The sequence below is a fragment of the Panthera tigris genome, chromosome C1, assembly GCF_018350195.1.
Source record: "Panthera tigris isolate Pti1 chromosome C1, P.tigris_Pti1_mat1.1, whole genome shotgun sequence".
NCBI classification, from domain to species: domain Eukaryota; kingdom Metazoa; phylum Chordata; class Mammalia; order Carnivora; family Felidae; genus Panthera; species Panthera tigris.
Window position 1 is genome coordinate 125,385,019 of NC_056667.1, and position 24,417 is coordinate 125,409,435.

The 24,417-nt window shown below is 39.1% G+C and overlaps 1 protein-coding gene across 8 annotated transcripts in view; it reads right to left on the bottom strand.

Annotated features, from left to right (window-relative positions):
* Nucleotides 1–352: 352 nt before the first annotated feature.
* MAP3K19 (mitogen-activated protein kinase kinase kinase 19) overlaps nucleotides 353–24,417 on the bottom strand; it is a 63,418-nt gene continuing 39,353 nt past the window's right edge. For 3 of the 8 annotated variants that reach the window (XM_042994324.1, XM_042994323.1, XM_042994325.1), the window contains exons 9-15: nucleotides 21,034–21,112; nucleotides 19,779–20,029; nucleotides 15,918–15,961; nucleotides 11,459–13,903; nucleotides 9,173–9,322; nucleotides 7,395–8,092; nucleotides 1,968–2,776 (exon numbers count right to left, since the gene is read on the bottom strand). In XM_042994324.1, coding sequence (XP_042850258.1) covers nucleotides 2,710–2,776; nucleotides 7,395–8,092; nucleotides 9,173–9,322; nucleotides 11,459–13,903; nucleotides 15,918–15,961; nucleotides 19,779–20,029; nucleotides 21,034–21,112 — 3,734 coding nt within the window. In that variant the 3' untranslated portion in view covers nucleotides 1,968–2,709. Of the gene's footprint in view, nucleotides 1,915–1,958; nucleotides 2,777–7,394; nucleotides 8,105–9,172; nucleotides 9,323–11,458; nucleotides 13,904–15,917; nucleotides 15,962–19,778; nucleotides 20,030–21,033; nucleotides 21,113–24,417 lie in introns of those variants that run through there. The other 5 variants (XR_006220671.1, XR_006220670.1, XM_007098832.3 and 2 more) reach the window with 5 other exon arrangements.

A 24,417-nucleotide genomic window follows, 5' to 3' on the forward strand; every position in this document is an offset into this window, starting at 1 on the left:
TCATACACCCAAGATCAGTTTGGGCGTACTGTTGTTTTTAGTCTTTCAAGGCATAAATCTGCCGGAGTGGTTGCTCTAGAGATGAATTCAGTCATAGTTTTTCACAAGTTTGAGAAGTCATGCAATAGGATGAAGTACTTTAGCTTTTCTCAGGCTTGTTTGCTGTTCCTGGTTTTTCACTCTTGTTAATTTTGTTTACCACCAGTGAAGATACAGACTGCCTACATTGGGTACTTTTTTTTTTTTTTTTTTTTTTATTCAGAGAGAACGCGAGCAGGGAAAGGATAGCGAGGGAGAGAGAATCCCAAGCAGGCTCCATGCTCAGCACAGAGCCCAACTCAAGGCTCAGACTCATTAGGGTGAGATCATGACCTTACCCAAAATCAAGAGTTGGGTGTTGAAGCGACTGAGCCATCCAGGCGCCTCTCCATTGGGTACTTTGAAGTTGACAGAATCCCCTGGAAAGCTGTTTTAGATGCAAGGTTCTAAGTTACATAGCCGCTTTAAGCTGAATTAATACTTACAAATGCAAGAAGTAATATGACTAAAGATGGCCCGGTAGGTAGGTGATGGAGGCTTTTGACTGCTTATTGAACAGATTAGGTGGTTTTTATTTTGGAGCTACTCATTACCATATAAAAGGCCCAGGACTGCTGTAGTGTGGTCATGCAGGAGGAAGTGGATAATGGAATACTGTACGCTCCCCAACCCCATATTCCAGAGCTTGCTCTTTTCCACTATGGCAGTTCTCTTCACTCAAGCCACCGAGGAATGTTTGTTTACCCTGTGAGGGCTAAAATAGGTTAAATGTAGGGAAGTGCTGTAGAGTTGGAACTACTCTGACAGTTTTACCTGAGGACTTAAATTTCTTTTGGTCGAGCTTGGGGCCCAGGGCATACGAGAAGATTTAGTACATAGTGAAGTGCACTTTTGGATATAATTAAAAACTTGAATTGTGTGTGGTGAAAAGGGAGGTGGTCATAGAGAGGAAGGCGATACTGTTGCTAAGTGAAAAATGAAAAGCTTTTCATATCATTAACCAAGTTCACTAACCAGACTGGTGGAATTTGTCTATCAGCCTCCTCGTGAGGTTTTGTCTGAGTAAAATTTGATGTAATTTTACTTATAAATCACACATCTGAGAGGCAGCAGTGAAAGGGCTGTAAAGTCACACAAATCTGGGTGGCTGTCTCACCTTCCACCTACAAGTAGGATGGCCTTGAGAAAGTCACATTACTAAGAAAATGAGAATAATACAAACCCAAATCAACCAGAATTAAATGAGGTGCTTTTTTATATCAGGAGCTCAGTAAATGCCCTTCCAGCCACCACCTATCTGCACTCCCAATCTCCTTTCAGACCTTCCTTCTCCCAAAGGAACATAATAAAGGGAGCAAACATCTAGGCAATACTAAGAGCATAATTCCAACCTGTTAGGTCTTAGGCACAAAAGACTAACAAAATGATATTTTAGGTTATGCTAATATACAAGTAAATAAGGGACATAGCTCTTAAATTCTTACCAAATACGAGAAAAGAACTGTACAAATTGGAAAGAAGGAAGGCATAACCACAAAGACCCATCTAAACGTGTTGACTAAAATCTTTTACCTCCAGTTGACTGCATTTCAGTTACTTCTCAAAAACTTCTAAAAAACCAGCTTGCTTTTTAACAAAATCCGACAACTGGTGTCGGAATACACCTAAAGTTAGTTTGTAATTGTGCCGCTTTGAAATGATAGCAGCCAGTACAAAAATTCTGTAGAGAGAGCTTCAACCAACAGGAAATGTAGCAGATGAGTGGAGTCACGGCAATAGAAACCTTATCAAAAACGTTTAATCCACCAACTTACAACAAGGCCTTGTAATAATTCAGACAACTTGTCCACTTTTTCTGGTGAGGTTTCCATTGGTCTGAAAATGGAAATGAAGCGTGTGACCTCAGTGGAGATGTCCATTCAAGTGAAGTGAGCAAAGTGCCCTGAAAAAGTTGATACGCTGCCCCCCCCCCCCCCGCCCCTCTTTAAGATCCAGCTTTTATTCTACTAGCTGGCTTAGGTTTAGCTAGTTCTAGATGTGGCCATGACCTAATTGACTCTGCAAATAAGTGAAGTCTTCAAGTCATACTACAAATTTCAGGGGAAGCAACCTGAGGCTTATGGGGCCACCTTGAATAGTACAGCTTATTATAGGCAGAAGCTTGGGAGGAAATAGGGGACCCTCTGATAATGAAATGCCAAGGCCCTTAGCTCTTACTGTTAATTTTGAGGCTCCTGCAATCTGCAAAGGTTACTGCTAAACAGAATCTAGCATCCTCCAGTTTTTAATTTATCACCTTCCTCTGGTTTCCTTTCCAAGAATTAAGTGTCTTTACCAGCCAAGCAAAAAATAAACAATTTTCTTCTTGGCTTTACAATTTATTTTAAAGACATTAAAACTGACAGGCCAAAAATGAAGGATAGTCAAAACTGTAAACAGCAATACATTTTGTTATTGTTTAAGAAAATTTTCTCATATACATGGGTAACCACGCCTGAAGCTTGAGGCTAATATTTACCTAAAAACATTTTAGTTAGGGACACTGCAGGATCTGGTTGAGTTGAGCTGACTTAACAATAGGAAAACAAAAGTCCCTTAACCATCATTCCCACAATGAAGCAGTCACGGAGTGTATCTATAATGGAACTGGAAAGGAAAGTTGATGTATGTTCAATGACTTCTTATCAAGAAGGAGTGCTTCAGGAGCTGGGCAGCAGAAGGTCGCTCATGCTGGTCCCTAAGAAGGGAAAAACACTTTAGAAACAGCACCCAATAAGTGCCTCCCAACTGGATCCACCTGCCAACTTAAAAATGGAAGTACAGGGGTGCCTGGGTGACTCGGTTAAGTGTCCAACTCTTGATTTCAGCTCCGGTCATGATTTCACAGTTTATGGAATCAAGCCTTGCATGGGGCTCTGCACCTGTTAGCCCTTGGGATTCTCTCCCTCTCTGCCCCTCCCCTGCTCGCCCACACTGTTTCTCTTTCAAAATGAATAAATAAAAAAAAAAAATGGATCTGCTTACAGGTGCTCAGGAAAATAAAAATAGAAGCACAGTCTTGGCCAAACAGACTTGAGGTGAGTCTACACTTCAGTTTTGATCAGTATGATTTTAGGTAAGCAACACAAAGTCTTCTCATTAGTAAGATGGAGATAACAATAACAATTCTTTGGAGAATTAAATAATGTACATACAGGTTTTGAACAGTGTCTGGCACACAGTAATAGCTCAAAAAGTAGTTGTTATGATTAAAAACTAGTCCCTACTTTACATTTTACTTTTGTTCGATTTGGGGTATAACTTACACAGTAAAATTCTCACTTTTGGATGTACAGTTTAATGTGCCTTTAATTAGCATTAAATTTACTTTTAAAATGTAGAGGCACTGGAATCCAGAATTGAAAAGCCTTTAAAAAGCAGGGATGCCTGGGTGACTCAGTTGGTTAAGCATCTTGACTTCGGCTCAGGTAATGCCCCCACAATTTGTGAGTTTGAGCCCCACATGCATTAGTCTTCTGTCAGCACAGAGCCCACTTTGGATCCTCTGTCCCCTTCTTTCTCTGCCCCTCCCCAACCCTCTCTCTCTCAAAAGTAAACATTAAAAAAAAATAGCCTTTAAGAAGTAGACATTTAAATGCATTTTGGTGATTAATTGAAATAATCCCATTTGGGGCCCTCTTGGATGAGCATAAAATAATGGAAGACAGTACTATTTTGGTTTAGGTTATTTTTCCTCAAGAAATTAAACTTTTGCCAATGAACTAGTCAATGAACCAGTGAACCAGTCAATAGTTACCTGCAATGACCTACTTGAAAGGCATTATTTTGGCTAAATTGGCTATCTTTTGATAATTTGTGCGAGGAGGATTAATACCAGGAATAGCCCAGGTGAAAATGGACATAAAAATAAAGTGACTATAAGTCATTTTGAAATAAAAGCTCCCCTTGTGGAGGCCCTTTCTTTTGTCTTAAAAATACACAGAAATCTCTCTCTCCTCTCTCCAAAAATCTTTTCCTTTATGTAGCCAAACCCAGTGGCTTTTTTTCAACCTTCATTATCCTAAATCCTTACTTACTCTCTGTCCCACTGCACTCTAGAAATTGCCCCTTAAAATTTACCATGATATTCTCATTAAATGAGTTCATCCTCCTTGTCATCTCTGTAGTAGCATTTGAAGCATTCACTAACCTCTCCTTTCAAAACAGTCTCTGCATAGACTTCGGGAAAACTTCTCTTGTTCTCCTGCCTTGGGACAACTCCCTTCCCTCCTTTCTTTCCTTCAGCCATGTGCTAGACTTAATGCCATGAAGGTTGTTACTTCTCCTCTGAGCATTTTCAAAAACATTTTCCTATGCCCTCTTAAATGGTTCACGACTATAGCTACAAACCTCAGGATTTCTAAATGTGTACCTCCAATCTTACTTGCTTTCCTGGACTCCAATTCCATAGCTTCGAATGTTTCCTTAAATGGTGGATCCTCTGGGGCACCTGGGTGGCTCAGTCAGTTAAGCGCCTGACTCTTGATCTTGGTTCAGGTCATAATCTCACAGTTCCTGAGATCAAGCCCCATGTGGGGGTCAGCACTGAGCATGGAGCCTGGTTGGGATACTCTCTCCCAATCCCTCTTCCTTTGCCACACACCCGCATGCCTGTTCTCTCTCTCTCTCTGTCTCTCACAAAACAAACATTTCTTTAAGTGGTGGATTGTCTTCAATTCCCTCCCCTGCTCCCCTTTCACAACTTTCGATTATTTTTTCCATTATCCATACTCAAAACTATGCAGCCTCATCGTGCCTCATCACCAAGTCCTGATTCCCCTTCCCCTGGAATGTTTTGGAACTCTTCTCTTTACAGTTCCCACTGCTTCAACCACAAAGCTCTTGATTCCTGCATGGCCTTCTAGTCTCAAGCAGCCTCCATTTGAGGTCCTTAATACACTGCCTTCTGACCTGCTTTCCCAAAGGCCATTTTCTTTATGGCATGATCTTTCCCAAACTCGTTACAGTCCCCTGCTCTTTGCTGCCTACTGCAACAAAGCCAAACTACTTGGCCTGACTTCCCAGAACTTTCAACCTGCCCATAGGAATACCCCCACTCACAGTTCTTACTGCTCCCCAAAGTTCATTTCTGTTCTATTCATTTGTTCTATTCAGTCCTTGTTCCTTCTCAGTACCTACTCATCTATACTTCTGAATCTTTAAGAATGCCTTGCCCCCACTTTATTTCTGACTATCCAGACATCCAAGGAATACCGCCATAGGGCAAGATTCTAGAGTCCTTAGGGTCTTTTCCATAGAATTTCAAAAGATAATTTTACACTTGTATGTGACACTAATTAGGTAAGATGTATTAGTATTCTCCCAAGTAGTATTAACTGCCGAGCCCTAATTATGTGCCCCATACTCTAAGTAATTTACATACACCAGTTCACTTAACCCTCACAACAACCCTATTAATTGATCCTTAGTGGTGTGAGTTGTGTATTAGTTAATGAAGCAGTGGTTCAAAAGGAAAGTCATACACATACACACACACACACCATTCACATGAATGTGAAAAACATTTGGGTTTGTTCTGATCTTCCTGAGTGTTAGAATGCCCAATGTTTACAAGAGCTTGCCTTGAAACACATTAAATGGAGCTCGTTTACAAACTGGTGTTCACAATAGCATCCTGAGGTAGAGAAAACATCTCACACGGATAACACCTATGGACATAGATACACAAACAAGATGCAAACCAGCGTTAGCCTTTGTTTCACTCCTATCTGTGGAGAGGACATGAAAGACCCAATGGTCAAATCTCCCCTATAAAATAAAATTTAAAAAAAAAATTTAAAAAGGAAAGTCATAAAAAAGATTTCACCCTTTCTCTTTAAAGCTGTGTGTGTGTCTGTGTGTGTGTGAGAGAGAGAGAGAGAGAGAGAGGTGACAACTGGAAAGAAAATGAAAATAGCATGTATTTTCTATGGCTCAATAATAGAGAACTGTTCAATTCAGAACATAGCAACTATAGTAGTCTTAAGAGCTAAGACCAATTCTAAAACTAGTACTGGTTCATATGACATTTCTAACACCTTTATGTCTCTTGTGAGGTTTCTTTGGGTGAACAGGGGGCAGCTCTGTGCCTGGGGCTCTGTCCACACAATCCATGCTGGAACATATCTACATCTAGGAATAGCCAGAACTGGAGTATGAAGTATGTATTCCTGCCTTGGCCTATATGATCCCCTGAAATCAACCAGGACACTCTGACACACGTCTGGGAGAAAGAAACAGAATCTGAAAGAGAGAAGCACATTTGTCAACAGACAGGGAGAACTGCAGGTTCTGAGATTCATTAAGAAAGAGAAAAACCCATTTTGGGAGTTGAGAGGCACTAGAATTTTTCATCCAGGAATAAGAAAGCACATGTCTCAGAAAGCAAGAATTGTGTTTAGGTCTCAGGCTGTCCTCACCTTGTATGTATGACTAAATGTTGAGCCTCACTAGGTGCATAGAGGCCAGGTGGGTGGGCTCCACGCCCCCCCTCCACCCTACTGTTTAGCTCTCTCCCTCATCATACACATACAGTCATACTTTAACCAGAGTCATCTCTCTGCTTTGAATTAAAATCTCATGTGAGTAAAGACTACCTGTCTAAGAAAAGTTTGAAAACCACATGAGTGGATAATCTCTAAGGTCCCTTCTAACATTTTACCCAAAATTTTATCCCATAGATACTAGGGAGCATCCGAACAGGAAAAAACAAGCAACTTTCTGGGCCTTTTCTGCCTCCCCAAATACTCTCCACACTTAATGCATGAAAAGCTTCAATTAGAGATTTGTTCCTTTGGGTCAAAATGTTTCCCTTCATTTTAAATGCAAGTATTTTGGGGGCGGGAAGACCAATACATTAAATTTTCCAGTCATCGATCAATTGATTCATATCAATCCCTCAATATGAATGAATTTCTCACATACTTTCCTGAGAGCTGGTTTTAGGAAGGAAATGAGACACTGGTTCTCTGAGAGAGAAGGTAGCTCAGGAAAGGGAAACTTAAGGACAGGCAATGTCATTTCACCATGACCAGTCCCTGGGAAGATGTCCCTCTCATAGCCATGTTCATGCTCCCATTGATTTGGGGAAGTATTGTCTGTCCCTGATAAGTACTGTCAAACATTTAATTGAGGCACCTCCTACCTGAAGCATTGCCCCCATACCCTGATGCAACGAGGAGCACAATCACCCAATATAGCTAATCATCAAAATCACTCCCTACTTGCCTTTTTTGTGGGCCATAAATTTCAGGGGGAAATGTCAGCAATCTTGGAATCTCTGGGGATTTCTCTTCCTCCTGTTTTCAGTTTCTTACCTGGTCAGGCACACACGCACAAAGTCCACTGCATTTTCTGAGAAGTGTTCTGGTAAAGGAGGCATCAGCCCTCGGTGTGCTCCAATGTAAAACATGGCTGCCATCCTGTCCATGGAAGCCAGTGGAGGCTTCCCTGTGGCCATCTCAAACACGGTGCAGCCAATGCTCCAGATATCTGACTTCCTTCCGTATCCAGACTCATTGATGACTTCCGGGGCCATCCAATATGGAGTCCCATGCATGGACTTAAGCATGTCACTGTGGGTGCCATTTATGCCAGCCCAAGCCAAACGCTTGGCACAGCCAAAGTCAATTAGCTTTATTATTCCAGTTGGCATGAGCATAACATTGTTTCCTTTGATATCTCGATGCACCACACAGTTCTCATGGAGATAAGCAACACCTTGCAGAATTTGTCTTGTATATTTACAGAAAACCATCTCAGGCAATGGCCCAAAACGGCTTATAATACTAGAAATTGAGCCACCAGGAACAAATTCCATGAAAATGCTTACGATGTTCGCTTCCAAGCATGTCCCCAGATAGGCCACAATGTTGACATGTTTCAGTGCTTTGAGCAAATCTACTTCTTCCTGTAGCTTCCGGTATTCTTTCTCAGTAGCTAATTTATCAGAGGTATCCAAAGCCACCTGTTTTACAGCTATTAGCTGTCCTTGGCTAGTAAGACCACAATATACCTAGAAGCAAACCTTATTATTAAATATAAATGATAGAACTTGTTCACAAAATGCCTCAGGTGACACTTGTCTTTCCCTTCTCCTCCCAAACCCTGTCTTTCTCTAAGTTGATTCATCCCTACATAAATGCAAAGTACTTAAGCAAAGTCAGTGTTTCAGTGAGGCCAAAACGGGGATGAGCAGCATGGTGAATGGATATCATAATGGCTTGGAGTTCAGTGGCCTGGACTGGTTAGAATCCTGGCTTTACCATTCCCCAGCTGTGTAAATTTGGGTAAGCTGTATAATCGTTTTGACTTCAGTTTTTCTCATCTATAAAACTGGGGTGATTATCCCTCACAGATATCTACATGACTACAATGGCAAAATTGCTCACCAAATAAATGAAATAGGGCTGTTTCAGTGCCAAAGCTCTAAGGAGAGAGAGGAAGGCAGAACTGGGGCAACTTGTCAGTGACCCCATCATGCGTTTTCAGTGGTTTCATGTCTTCCCACCTTCTTGCTGATATGTCCCCGGCTAGAAACATAACCTATCTTCTTTGGGGATCAGTCTTCTTGTAACTGATGCATGTAAATACTATCTAATGTGCTAGGACTTTAGATGATCTTTCAGACCATTCAAAAAATGTAAGGAACAGCTTTTGTTTTGGCCACTCAGCAATGATTCTCAGCAATGGTAACATCCTGAGCTGTTGAACAATGAGACATCTTTCCCACTGGACTTGGATCCAGGAGAATGAGAGGCTAGAAATACATTGGTTATTGTACCACCACATGTACCCTGAGAATAAGACCTATTAGAAGAGATACAAAGAGGCCAGACCCTGGTGATATTTTTTTGACCCCTGAAATCACCTCCGCCTAGAGCCAGACCTACTCCAGACCCTTCAGTTACATAAAACAGTGAACATCCTTTTCCCTGGGCCAGTTTGGATTGAGTTTCCTGTTATTTCCAACTGAAAGAGTTTCAGGTAGAAGAGCATAGAGGGTGTGAAGGGTGCACAAGAGGATTAGGGAGGAAAAGGTAGGTCAAGAAGAAGTGGGGATTTGGGATTTCATCATGTTTCCCATTTAACTTACTGTGCCATAGGCTCCCTTCCCAAGGACCTCTCCCTTAGTCCACAGGATAGATTCTTCATACTTTAAACTATTTTCAGGAAATTTCTTCTTTTCATTTGAGTTGAGAAATTTCTTGTCCTTGTCATATATGCTGAACCCATTACTATATCTCTGGGACAATGAGAAAAAAAGAAAAGTCACCATTAAACTCTGAGTCATTGGGATGGGGAAAAAGGGCTAAAGAGTAGAGTCTTACTTTCTTCTAACTTGGGACCAACTAGAGAAAGCCATATATGCATAAGTAATCATATAGGATGCCACTTGTTAGCCTGCCTACAGCTTCCCCATGCCAACAGCTTCCAATCAGGGCGTAGTAAAGGCTTCCCTTTTTCCTGCCAAGAATCTTGCCCACTCCTCTGCCTGCCTTTGAGTCTCTGCCAAACACAAGTGATGGTGGCTGACTTTTTTGCTATAGTTAAGTTCTGAATAACCTTGTTCTTCAATTATTTCCACAACACATAGAATCAAACACACACACACACACACACGCCTATATACATACATATATATACACTTATACACAAACATACATATATATACTCTTTCACCCTCTCTCACACACACACAAACACACAGCCACAATGAGCAGGTCTAGTGATCAAGACTAGCTGTAATACACAGAAGATCTATGGTCTTCTAGACCCTTGCTATTCAAAGGAAAATCTGCAGACAGATGTACCAACATCACATAGGAGCTTGTTAGACATGCAGAATCTCAGGCCCCAGACATACTGAATCAGTGTCTACATTTCAATATGATCCCCAAGCGATTTGCCTTCACAGGAAACTTTGAGAAGCCCTGCTTCTCAACAAATATCTCTCTGAAGAACTTAGACCATGTTTTCCAATTGGTTGATTGGATCAAACTGCTTTGCTTTGATCTCTTCTACAAGTTCTTAAAAATAAATGATGGTGACACAGAGACATGGTGAAGGCCATTGGAAGCAAGACTTCCTGCAGGGTCTCTCCTTCATCATGAAAGAAAGGGCCATTTGGGTTCCTCTTCCCCATCCTTTCATTGTTTCTATCCCAACTAAATTTTAAGGACTTCTTAGGGAGGAAAAGGCTGTAAAAAGTCAGTTTTGACTCCATCATTGTAGGATGAGGTTACAGGCTGATGATACTTACTAGCTTGTTAGCTTTTCTTAAATTTAAAATGACAGAGTGGTAGATTCATCTCCGACACACAGGTGTGCACACACATATCCCCATTTCCTACCCAAGCCTGGAGGCCTCCAGGGATCACTCTCTACCCCCAGGAGAGACCAAATTCGCCATAAGGACAGGGCTGATATTTCAGGACAAAGAACCATCTCACTGTGTCGTGATTAAGGGTGTGGTCCCATCACTCACTGACTGTAACTTTCTAAGCCTCAAATTTCTCATCTGCAAAATTGGGACTTGTTATTACCTTTAGTTATCTCATAGAGCTGTTCTGAAGCATATAAAGAAGACAGTATAAAATCCCTCGCTCCTACATGGTAAGTTCTCAATAAACCTGGCTATGATATAACTATATACTTCATGTATCCTTAGATAAACTATCTAAAATAACTGTTCCTGATCGTGATACAGTGTGATACAGCCTGAATCAGTGTTCAATAGATGATATTTCAGCTAAGCCTACTGTTTCTGTCTTTAAAATTTGAATAGGACAGGAGGCTCAAGTATTTCAGTGAGAAGTGAAACCAACAAAACAATGACCCCAATGATCTGTTGCTATTCTTCTTCCCCATGCCCACTTCCATGCCAAAAAAAATTTTTAAACATTTTTCAGGATTGTCGCTTATCTTCCTTGAGAACAATGGCTAAGTCTTGTTCTAGTTCTTAGCCCAGCGCCAGCAACACAGTAGGCACCAATGATATTTCTGTGTTAAAGTTTTCATATTTCATGTCTTCATATGTTTTTTGGAATTAGGTGGTGATCTACTCCAGGGGCTACATTCAGTTCTTTCTATCTCACATACCACCTAGAGCAATACTTTCCCCATAATTACCTCTCTGCTATTTATTAATTGAAAACATCTTCACCGAATAAAATATGAACCTACTTTAAATAAATAGTTTTGCTATATTAATGTACCCAATGTGATTCCATTGCAGTGTTAGGCTAGCTGAACTCCAGAATCAAGGTGGCATAATGAAAACATCTTAGCCTGCAAGTCAAATAAACTGGATTCCAAACTTGCAACCATCTCTGAGGTCCCTTCCTGCCTCTAATGAATCACTGATTCTAATTATACCAACCTGTATTTTAACATTGGTTGTCTCTCCGCCCAATTCTTGTGTGGTTTGTCCTCTCCTACTGAAGACAAGATTTAGATTTTCAGGATCTGTTTCATTTGCCATTATTTGGCAAGAGGTGTTACCTCTCTCGTCAAGAGCTAATAGTTCTGCAGCTAGACATCCTAATAGTTCATCCGTCAATTCTTCATTCTTTACAGAATCTAGAATTCCTTGCGAAATTGAATTTGCATAATTTAAAGTTTGTCCAAATGTTTGATATGTAATTGATTCATTAACTAAACTATCAGGATCCAAAGAATGTGCCCAATGTTGATATGCTTGGGAAGATGCACTCTGTTGTTTCTCTTGGAAAGAGAAACTCAAAAGTCTCTCAGACTTACCTAAAACACTTTCAAACCCTACATCATTAGTTAAAATTTGGTTGGCATCTATTTTAACAAGCGATGCTGTATTCTGCTTTTCTTGCAGTACATGCTTATTGGAATTCTTCTCACTGGGCATTGCCCAACTGTTTTCTGAAAGGACAAATGGGGTCTGGTGATGTAGTTCTTCAAGTTTCTGTAGATCTCTGAGGCTTGTGGCAAGTATTTGATTGTTAGAAATATCTCCTTCATCAGCAGACTCTTCCATAGAGACTTCTTCAACAGTGGACAAATCTGAAACAGGAATGACTTTATTCTGTTCAGTGGACTGCTCATGAGGCAGAGCTGAGTTCAAGGGCTGAACTTCATTATTAGAAGAAAGAAAGTCATCTCCTAAAGACTTTATCTGCCACTGTGAACCTGAAATATCACCATTTTCCATGTCTTGTACGTTGCTACCTACAGCCTTGTAACCCTTTTCTTTAGAAATTAAAATTTTGTTCTTTTGTTTAATGCCAAGTGAAACCTTTACAGGTTTAACATGTGGTCTTTTCTGAGAAAATCTTGTTCTGCTGTTGCTGCTCCTCTCACTGTGTGAAGATCGACATTTATTGGTAATACATCTGCCAGATGGAGCTGAGCATATCTCTCGATAATATTTGCTCTCATGACGTTCAGCCTCTCTCATGTGACAATAAACAGGGGTCCCAAACATTTCATAGATTCCAGGACCATTAGCAGTTGAATTGATTTCTTTGAACATGTCACTATACTTAAGATCTAAGTAATTTAGTCTTGGCTCTGTTGGTTGAGCAGAGAGAGGAACAGAAGACTTTTTTATTCCTGAATTCTTACCGATGCAAGGAAAAGATTGCTTTTTAGGTTTCAGAGCCCGGTAAGTTGATTGCTTCTTTTCTATCTGTGGCATTCTCCTTTGAAACTTGGGTGGTTGCCAAGGTCTGGGGTCAACAAGCCCCAAAGCAGGGAAAACTGGAGTTTTTATACTGGTTTTATGTATGGTAGGCTTAATGGAACCTTCAATGGAAATCATGAAATTCTGGGGTGTCCTATTACTGGTCTTGGTCTTTGAATCCAACTTATTTCTGGGGGTTTTCATCTTATGTCTGTCATTTTCTTGATGTACAAGAATATTGAAGCTATTGTTGCTATGAAGAGTGCCCTTTCTTTTTTGGAGGCTTGGTTTGGCTACTGCTGGTTCCTTGGGAGTTTCATCTCCAGGGAAAGTGATGTGGATAAGAGGCACCATCCCATTCATTTCCGGTTTGGTTGCCTCCGCCATTGACATTTTTATGTTTGTCTCTGTGCGTCTAGGACCTTGCGGAATCTTTTCAGTGGGGCCATCAGGGACTACATTGGACAAACTTTTAAGTACAGTATACTCTTCTAAAATATGATTTGGCTCAACTGCTTCACCTTTATGTACTGAAGTACTTTTTAAATCAGCTTTATCATTTCTAGTCTCTTCATCCTGACTTAGAATTACTTCTGAATGCTGGGCTTCTTGGAACTTGACTGGCATGTTACATCCAACTTCAAAATCTGTAAACAAGTTTCTGGCTACTGAACCCTCTTTCTTTCCTGATAAAAGATGTTGAGAATTCTCTTCTGCTTTTCTCATTTCACAACCAAGGTAGTCAATATCCACTTCCCTATCTGTAGGAAAACTGCGTTCCTTACAATTCTCAAAGGACAACAAAGATTGTCCTTTTTCAAAGTGAGAGATTGAAATTTTGTCACTTTCTTCTGTTTCCTTGGATTTCCTGTTCTCCATCTCCATATGTTGTCTGTGATGGTTAGCCTTCCAAAAAGAGCACATGTTTCTGGACCAAATAGAGCTATTAGAGCACCTGAGAGTCTGATCCACAAACACCTTAAACGGAGCTTCCTGCTGCTTGTTCAATGGTCTAACCTCATCAGATTGACTTCTGGGCTCTGAGAGCTTAGGTTTGAAAGATACAAAGTTCAGAATATTTTTTTCTCTCTCCTTTTGATCCATGTGATCTTGGGGGGCAGTATGAAGACCAGGTTTCATGGGCAAAAGTGACAATGCTGGCAGAGGGAACTAAAAGGAAAGAGAAAAAGCTAATGAATGCAGAAACATATATGCATGTCATGTTAATTGGTTTAAAGTAATTCAAAGGGATTCTAAGATTCTCTTTTTTTTTTTTTAATTTTATAACTTTTTTTTTTTTTTTTTTGAGAGAGACAGAGCACAAGCAGGGGATGGGCAGAGAGAGAGGCACAGAATCTGAAGCAGGCTCCAGGCTCTGAGCTGTCAGCACAGAGCCCAACGTGGGGCTTGAACTCACAAACCGTGAGATCATGACCTGAGCCAAAGTCAGTCACCTAACCAACTGAGCCACCCAGGCGCCCCTCTAAGATTCTTTTTAGGGAGGCCTTTAACAAAGTAAAAGGCTATCCTAGAGATCCCAATTAAAAAAAATAAAACCTCATTCCCAGTATTTTTGGTAAAATTGTACTTCTAAAAACCAAGATTTGGGGGGGTCACCTGGCTGACTCAGTCAGTGGAGCATGTGACTCTTGATCTTGGGGTCATGAGTTCAAACCCTACGTTGGGTGTAGAGATTACCTAAAAATAAAATCTTTTAAAATTGAATAAATAAAAAATAAAACCCAAGATTATTATAGACATAGATTCATGTTTATGTATTTAAAATAAAGGCTCTACAATGTAAACATTAAAATTTTAAAATTTTAAGATGAGGATTTTATTTCTCTTTTCCTTTCCATAGAAGTGATCTAAGATTTTTTAAAATTCCCACTTAGAACAGCTTAAAATTTGTTACATTTACCTTAACAATGATCATTAGCTTACAGACTAACTCAGATTTTGTATCTGGAACACAACTACTCCATATTGTTTTACTGAATTGTTTTGTTGAGGTGCGGTCATAAACATGCCACACCATACACTTGAAAGTTAGCAACCCTGAATGGTTTTTACTTCGTCCTCCAACTACTTTCAAATTAAGTTGGTTTTTGTTACCATTAACCTCTAGAGGTCAGTGTAATGCAATATATAAAATACAGCTTTATGATCATTAAGCTATAAACTCTAACTTTAAGCTTTTTTTCCATTGTGGCTTTTTCCATGTATACAGATTTGATACCTAATTATATTAGAATATTTATGAGCATGGATCATGAGTGGTAATTGAGAGCTGTCTGTTCAATTTTCATTGTACTGCCACCTGTGTATAAGAGAATAGGAAACTGACACTAGAGATCTAGGCATTAGAAGTAGGTGAGGGGCGCCTTGGTGGCTCAGTCAGTTAAGTATCTGGCTTTGGCTCAGGTCATGATCTCATGGCTTGTGAGTTCGAGCCCTGCATTGGGCTCTGTGCTGACAGCTCAGAGCCTGGAGTCTCTTCAGATTCTGTGTCTTTCTCTCTCTGCCCCTTCCCCGCTCACACTCTGTCTCTCAAAAATAAATAAACATTAAAAAAAAAATTTAGAAGTAGGTGAAATGCAGTGTAAAACCCAGTTTTATTGCCTTGATGATTTTCTTCCATCACTGAAAAATAACTTTGGAAATAAAGACAGATTGTGCCAGTGCTAAAACATCTCCCTAGTAGCAGCCATTATTATTTTTTTAAGACTAATAAACTCTAATAAACTGCTTTTTACAACACTAAGCAGGACCCATGCACTTTCTCAAAGGTTCATAGGATACAGAAGACACAGATAGTCGAGAGGTTCACAGGAATATTTCCAAAAGCTGTACTTACTAATGAGACAATTAGGAAAACCTTTCTACCACTAGGGAAAAAATTTACCTAATTTCTAGACATGCTAAGAGAAGACAAATTAAAATACGTCTAAAAGAGTTACTCACCTCATTATGTAGAGAACAGAAAACACCCCAGGAAAAAAACATAAATGGCAAACTAGCACTCTCCCAGAAGTTATTTGCGACTCTACAAACTATATATAGTTTTCCAAGCTAAGCTGCTGAGGATTTTGGTTCTGAGTTCTTTGATAGAGTTTGTCTCTATCAAAGACAACAAAGTTCTTGGTTTTAATTCTTAAGTCAGAAATGCTAAAACTAATCTTACCTCAATTCTTCGGCTACTATACTTCATATCAAGAGTAGAAAACTCTATAACAAGAAAAATAAAATAATTAGATATTCTTAGTAGTAGAGTGAACACAGCCAGCCTTAAGCCAGAGTTTGGAGATGGAGTGATCGTGATGTTGGTGCTAAGGTCTGAGGAAAAGTCAAAATTAATTTTTTTCTGTTGTAATCCATATGGAGTTGGGCATGGAATGATTACACAAAATTTTAGGCTACTGCCACTGAAGGGGGTTGTTGTTTTATATATAATGTCTTTTTTTTTTAAGTTTAGTTATTTATTTGGGAGAAAGACAGACAGACAGACATGGAGGGGCAGAAAGGGAGGGAGAAAGAATCCCCAGCAGGGGTTCGAATTCACGAACTGTGAGATAGTGACCTGAGCTGACATCAAGAGCCAGAAGCTTAACCGAATGAACCACCTAGGCACCACTATAATGTTTTTATATACAGTTGACCCTTGAACAACACAGATTTGAACTGCATGCATCCACTTACATGTGGATTTTTTTTGATAAATACATTTGTAAGTATTTTATAAGTACTTACTATACTGATAAATAAGTACTGTAAATGTATTTTCATTTTCTTAATAACATTTTCTTTCCTCTAGCTTACTTTATTGTAAGAATACAGTATATGAAACATGTAACATACAAAATATGTGTTACTTGACTGTTTATATTATGGATTAGACTTCTAGTTAACAGTAGTAGTTAAGTTATACATGGATTTTCTACTGCACGGGGTCAGTGTCCCCAATTCCCACATTGGTCAAAGGTCGACTGCAAATGTATATTATATATATAACATTTATGTACATATGTTTATGTTTGTACTTACATTCATATTCATAATTATATTTATGTTTATATTTATTTTTAAAAATTTTTTAGTATTTATTTATTTTGGAGCAAGACAGAGTGCAAGCTGGGGGCAGGGGAGCAGAAAGAGGGAGACACAGAATCTGAAGCACACCGCAAATCCCCACAGGGCAACACAATGGGCACCAGATGTTTACCTGTGGGGAACCACCACAGGAGTGAACCCTGAAATTATGAGGCTCAGAAATTATACCAAATGATTGGCACTCCAACCTATCCCTCTTTCCCAAGAAAGAGACCTTTACTATGAAATGTAAGCAAATATTTCCTGGAGAGAGGGGAAATGTGTCTCTGGGTTTTATAACTCTAGAATGTAAGCGAACAGCTCCTGAGGAAATAAATGTCTGAATCTCTCTGGAACAATAAACAAACTCTAATTTCTAAGACATATTTATCACTCAATCATCTTTTAACCTAGTTTCCTAGTGCTTTTTGGTCATAAAGCTTGGACTATGCAGACATGTTAAAAATTCATGTATAATTGTCTCCCAACAGTTGTTTGAGCTCAAACATGGAGTAGATCATAGATGGGATATACTAGGTAGTGTAAAACCTAGTTGTCCTCTTACCAAAAACCCCACCCACCACCACAGCTTGAAGTTGAAGCCAAAAGCTCCCATGTGTCCAGCATCAAAGCAGATCACATAAATGGATGAAGTGGGGCAGAGAGACAGTAGTGAGCTGAAGTTGTCTGCCCCAACAAAAGAGACATCCATTATTACCAGTCCCAGGTGATGTTGTCCATTCCAGATGGATAATCTAATACTGCTAGATTCTCTAATTGTCAAGAGAAACCAGAGAGCTGCAGACTTTATGTGAAATTTCCCTCCCACCCCTTTTTTAAGTGCTGTGAAAGCCAAACAAAATATATCACAGGTCCATTCTAGCCATAGGCTGCCATTTTGAAATTTGACTTTGAAACAGACCTCTCTAAGATGTAGCACAGGTAAAGAAGATATTCACAGATGAAAAATGGTAACTAAGAAGAGGATACCAATAGGAGGGGTTCAAGCGTTCCCCTTAGCCACAGCTACCAAAGGCACCTCCCCCCAATTCTTTATGCATTTAATCAACAAATAGTAATTGAGTGCCTAATGAGTGACTGATACTGTCCAGAAGATGGCAATATGGTTGTGAACAACAAAGACAAAATCTTTGCACTCTAGGAGGTCATATTCTAGAGGCTGAGGTTTCCCTGTTGAAAACATGCCACAAGTTAATACCAGAAATTCAAATGAATGGGCGCCTGGGTGGCTCAGTCAGTTAAGCATCCAGCTTCAGCTCAGGTTGTGATCTCACGGTTTGTCAGTTCAAGCCCACACTGACAACGCAGAGCCTGCTTGGGATTCTCTCTCCCTCTCTCTCCGCCCCTCCCCACTCGTGCTTTTTCTCTCTCTCTCAAACTAAATAAACTTGATAAAAGAAGAAATACAACTGAGTATAATGTATAATTGTGTGCATATGTATAAACTGATTTAAAAAAGAAAAAAACCTTTCAAGTATTATAAATATTTGGATAAATATTATCCAGTGTTGGTAAGAAATGACATGAGGTAGAAAGAAACGCAAACATTTCTGGTGAGAATGTAGAAGTGAGGTCTGGCTTACAGGTAATTTGGCAATATATGTTGAAAGCCTTTTACAATGTGTATGAAATTCCAGTTAAAAGATCAAATGTACCAGTTTTTCTCCATTTCATAAACCTCACTAAAATGATAGTAAAGGAAAGTAAAAAGTTGTAAATTAAAAAGGAAATTAAAAGCTCAGAGGATAAGACAAGAGATGAGCAAAGTCAAAATATTTTGGACAGTGAAAATTTTATGGATGAATAATAATTGATTAGTTGTCAGCTTTCTCTGTTCTGCTCAGTGCCTGCAGGGGGAGAACTCAACAAGAAGTAAGAACTCCAGAAAGGAGCAGGAATTGACAATACTAGGTACCTCTGAAGGTAAGGATGAAGGTAAGACTGAAACAAGGGGTTGCTTGTGAATCTGTGGAAGAAGTAGTTTCGCCATTCCCTGTCCTGCCCCATGAATCAGGAGTTGCTCTTCTCCATTCCTGGCAACTGGCTGGAAGTTTACTTTCCAGAGAGTTTGGAACAAAGATGCTAAGTAGTTAGGTATAGCTGAGAGTAGCAACAGGGTGCTGGAGTGACAATAAAAGGATGAATGGGAAGTCTGCACATTGATAGGTGAGTCCCAGCCTTTCAACCCACAGTCAGGGGCTTGGGTTATCCCTGTCTAGGGAAAACTGGCCAAGAGAAAAATCTGTCTGTGCACACTGACACTTGGGGACTCCCTCACTCCACCATCTAGGTCTCTCTATGCAATTTACCTGGAGCCCACAGCACTTTTCAGTACTGCCAAGAAACACAAATAGATAGCCACGGAACAGTGGATATGTGAGAAAAGTCTCTAATGTGAAAATACAGAGAACAAAAAAAATGGAAAGAAAAGAGTTCAGAAAAAAAAAGAGACGACGAAAAACTATCATTAATATACTTCATGTGCCTTTTCTCAGGAAGCTACTGGAACTGCACCAAACTAAATACCCTACCCATACAGTTTCTCTGCTGTGCGATCTCTCTTATTGCAATAAGCCAAAAAATGCAACTTGTTGGATTACAGGTTTGTCCCCAGAGGCTTAGACCAATTGGTTTAGGACAGTAGTAAGCAAATATCAAAGACAGCATTGCCCTAAGAGGAATGTGCTAGCTAGTAAACAAGTCTTGGGCTAGAGAGAGTGGCCAACTCAAATCCTGGAGGAAAGCATCCTCCGTGTAAGGCCCCAAGATTCCCAGAGGTAAACATCAACCAAATGGGAGTTTGTGGTAAAGATTTTTCAAACACTGAAGAAAAAGAAAGATGATAGATAGATAGATAGATAGATAGATAGATAGATAGATATAGATAATTTATCGACAAAAGGATAGAGAAATCACTCTAATTAAATGAACTCACCTTCAGATTTTCTTTGCTGCTCCTTCAGAAAGTGAGGAACATCTTCTCTGGCTACAGATGTGGAGATGTTTGGTTCTAAGCAAGGTCTTGGCAACAAAAAGCCCACATTTGCATCACAGAGCTCCTTGGAACTTTCCTCCTTCTTCTGACCCATGGTCAGAGTCTTTGTCCGGAAGTCCACCATGTGAATTTCATTTGGAAGAGAAACAGAATGTGCTTGTGCCCTTTCTTGAATCACTGGGGTTATCTGACTAGAAGGGAGGAGAACATGGTTTCATTCAAAATTCATTACCTGTATCTTCTGGATCTCCACTTCTCAGTCTAGACTGAGATCACCAGAAAGCTCAGAGAACTATTTCCACATGATGCTGCTGAGTGGAAGAGCTGTATTCTTCAAAGGACAAGACCTCTCCACCCTCCTATTCACTCCCCACCTCGTCTGCCTTCTGCACTCTACACTTTAGTTTCCCCAGCCCCTATTTCCTTAGAGAAATCAGGTGGGCAAAGTGCAGGCATAGATGATGCACTCTTTTACTTCTCCAAATGCTTTAACCAGCTCAGTACTTCTCAAACTATCTTTGGTAAAGGACCAGTTTTAAAATTTTCCAGTCCATTGTGGAATGAAACTGTTATAAAACTTCTGTAATAAAAGTGAATTACTATAAGAATAAATCAAAAATAAAAAACATAAAAATAAGCCCCAAGTTTTTCATTATCAGATCAGTAAATCTAAGATTACTTTGTCAAACTGTAATACAACTCTTTAAATGTTTACATTTTCAAGTTCTATCCTGACTTCATCATGGACTGGTAACAGAAGGACCGCAGAATCACATTTTAAGTGGCACTGCCTCAGGGTCAGCAAACTATGACCCCTGGGCAAAATCTTTTTTTTTTTTTTTAATGAAATTTATTGTCAAATTGGTTTCCATATAACCCCCAGTGTTCATCCCAACAGGTGCCCAAAATCTAGTCTTCAGTCTGTCTTTGTAGTTTTATTGGACCATACTCCTTTGTTTTCATATTGTCCATGATGACATTCAAGCTACAATCAGAGGGTTGCCTCATTGCAACAGAAACAATATGGTCCACAAAACCTAAAACTGGTATTATCTGGCTCCTGCCACAATAATATTTATTACAACCTCTGCCTGAGAGTGTTTTTTGGGAGGTGAATTACTAAAAATGTAGGTTATCACACAAGTATCACTTCATACTTAAATTTCAATCTAACCTTTCAAAGTATATTCCTTACTTGTTTTCTTGTAAATCTTCTCGGCTTATTTCTTGGGGATAACTGACATCTCTTGGAAAAGTAACAATAATCTCAAAACCTATAGAAACACATGACAATAATAAAAAAGAAGAAAGTAATGAATTCCAGTGGCAACTCGGAACTGAGTATTTTATTCCTGGTTAGTTAGCTAATCTATTTTTAATAATTACAGAATGTGGAATAGAATAGAGAGCCCATAAATAACCCACAATTATACAGTCAACTAATCTATGACAAAGGAGGCAAGAATATGCAATGGGAAAAAGACAGTCTCTTCAACTGGGATGTGTTGGGAAAACTGGACAGCTACATGCAAAAGAATGAAACTGGATCACTTTCTTACACCATACACAAAAATGAGCTCAACATGGATTAAGGACCTAAATGTGAAACCTGAAAACATAAAAATCCTAGAAGAGAGCACAGGCAGTAATTTCTCTGACATCAGCTGTAGCAACATTTTTCTACATGTCTCCTGAGGCAAAGGAAACAAAAACAAACTATTGAGACTGCACCAAAACAAAAAGCTTCTGACAAGCAAAGAAAACAACAAAACTAAAAGACAAGCTAGAGAATAGGCGAAGATATTTGCAAATGACATATCTGATAAAAGGTTAATATCCAAAATATATAAAGAACTTATAAAACTCAACATCTAAAAGCAAATAATCCAATTAAAAAATGACAGAAGAGTTGGGGCGCCTGGGTGGCTCAGTCGGTTAAGCATCCGACTTTGGCTCAGGTCATGATCTCACGGTTCGTCAGTTCAAGCCCCACGTCAGGCTCTGTGCTGATGGCCCAGAGACTGGAGCCTGTTTCAGATTCTGTGTCTCCCTCTCTCTCTGACCCTCCCCCGTTCATGCTCTGTCTCTCTCTGTCTCAAAAATAAATAAACGTTAAAAAAAATAAAAAAAAAAGAATTGACATTAAAAAAAAAATGACAGAAGACATGAGTAGACATTTCTCCAAAGAAGAAATACAAATGGCTAACAGACACATGAAGAGATGCTCAACCTCACTGATCATGAGGCAAAGGCAAATCAAAACCACAATGAGATATCACCTCACACCCGTCACAATGGTTACAAGCCAAAAACCCACGGAACAACAAGTGTTAGGGAGGATGTGAAGGGAATGAACCCTCCTGCACTGTTGGTGGGAATGCAAAGTGGTTCAGCCTCTGTGAAAAACAGTACAGAGGTTCCTCAAAAAATTAAAAATAGAACTACCCTACAATCCAATAATCACACTACTGCATATTTACCCAAAGACTACAAAAACACTAATTCAAAAAAACATATGCACCCCTATGTTTATTGCAGCATTATTTATCATAGCCAAATTATGGAAGCAACCTATGTGTCCATTGATAGATGAATGGATAAAGAAGATGTGGTATATATACACAATGAAACTCGGCCATAAAAAAGAATGACATCTTCCCATTTGCAACAACATGGATGAATCTAGAGAGAATAATGCAAAGTGAGTCTGAGAAAGACAAATACCATATGATTTCACTCACATGTGGAATTTAAGGGAAAAAAATGAACAAAGGGAAAAAGACACAAACCAAAAAAACAGACTTTTAACTATAGTTATTCAAACTGATGGTTACCAGAGGGGGTGGGGTGGGGAGGGTGAGTGAAATAGATGATCAGGATTAAGAGTACACTCATCATGATAAACACTGAGTAATATATAGAATTGTTGAATCACTATATTGTATACCTGAAACTAAAAAATAATAATAACAATAAAAATAATTACAGATTGGTATCAGGGTAATGCTGGCCTCACAGAATGAATTTAAAAGTTTTCCTTCCTTTTCCATTTTTTAGAATAGTTTGAGAAGAACAGGTATTAACTCTTCTTTAAATGTTTGACAGAATTCAAACCTATGAAGCCATCTGGTCCTACTCTGATTTGTTGGGAGTTTTTGATTACTGATTCAATTTTGTTGCTGGTTACAAGTCTGTTCAAGTTTTCTATTTCTTCCTGCTTCAGTTTTTGGAGGTTATATGTTTCTAGGAATGTATCCATTTCTTCCAGGTGTCCAATTTGTTGGCATATAGTTTTTCATAATATTCTCTTGTAACCGTTTGTATTTCTGTGGTGTTTGTTTTATTTCTCCTCTCTCATTTGTGCTTCTTTTCTGGGGTCCTTTCCCTTTTCTGTTTGATAAGTCTGGCTAGAGGTTTATCAATTTTATTGATATCCTCAAAGAACCAGCTCCTGGTTTCACTGAAAATACTAATTCAAGGGTATACATGCACCCCGATGTTTATAGCAACATTATCTACAATAGCTGAATTATGGAAACAGATCGAGTGTCCATCAACTGATGAATGGATAAAGAAGATGTGGGGTATAAATTACTAAAATGTATTGTAACTTTACAAATTAAGAATAATTTTTAGGCCATTAACTAGTCTTAGGGGAATGTTATTGGAATTGAATCAATGTGCTATAAAATGCAAGTAGCAATGTCAGAGACTTAAGACTGATGACTCAAAAAAAGTACAATATATGTTCTGTCAATGCCTTTTTGTTTAACCATTTTGTCTAACTATTTTATTTTAAATACTATATTCTGTGGATACAAGGCAGACACATTAATCAGGTGACATTGCTTTATTCGGCTCTGTAGATGTTGTTGATCAGTAATTAATTTCTGTTGTGAAGAATTTGTTAACAAATCCTGAATTTATGTCTGATGGAGAAAAATAAACACTGACCATATTTTTATACTTAAAAAAAAAGATGTGGTATTTATATATATACAATAGAATATTAGCCATAAAAAATGAAATCTAGGGACACCTGGATGGCTTGGTTGGGTGTCTGACTTCGGCTCAGGTCATAATACCATGGTCTGTGGGTTTGAGCCCCACATCAAGCTCTGTGCTGACAGCTTGGAGCCTGGAGCCTACTTCAGATTCTGTGTCTCCCTCTCTCTCTGCCCCTCCCCTGCTTTTGTGCATGCTCTCTCTCTCAAAAATAAATAAACATTAAAAAATTTTTAATTAAAAAAAATGAAATCGTGCCATTTGCGATGACATGGATGGGTCTAGAGAGAATAATGTTAAATGAATCAGAGAAAGACAAATACTATATGATTTCACTCATATGTGGAACTTAATAAACAAAACAAATGAACAAAGGGAAAAAAAGAGAGAGAGAGGAAAACCAAGAAACAGACTCTTAAGTATAGAGAACAAACTGATGGTTACCAGAGGGAAGGTGGGTGGAAGGATGGGTGAAATAGGTGAAAGGGATTAAGAGCACACTTATCATGATGAGCATTGAGTAATGTATAGAATTTGAATCACTATATTGCACACCTGGAACTAATATTATTTG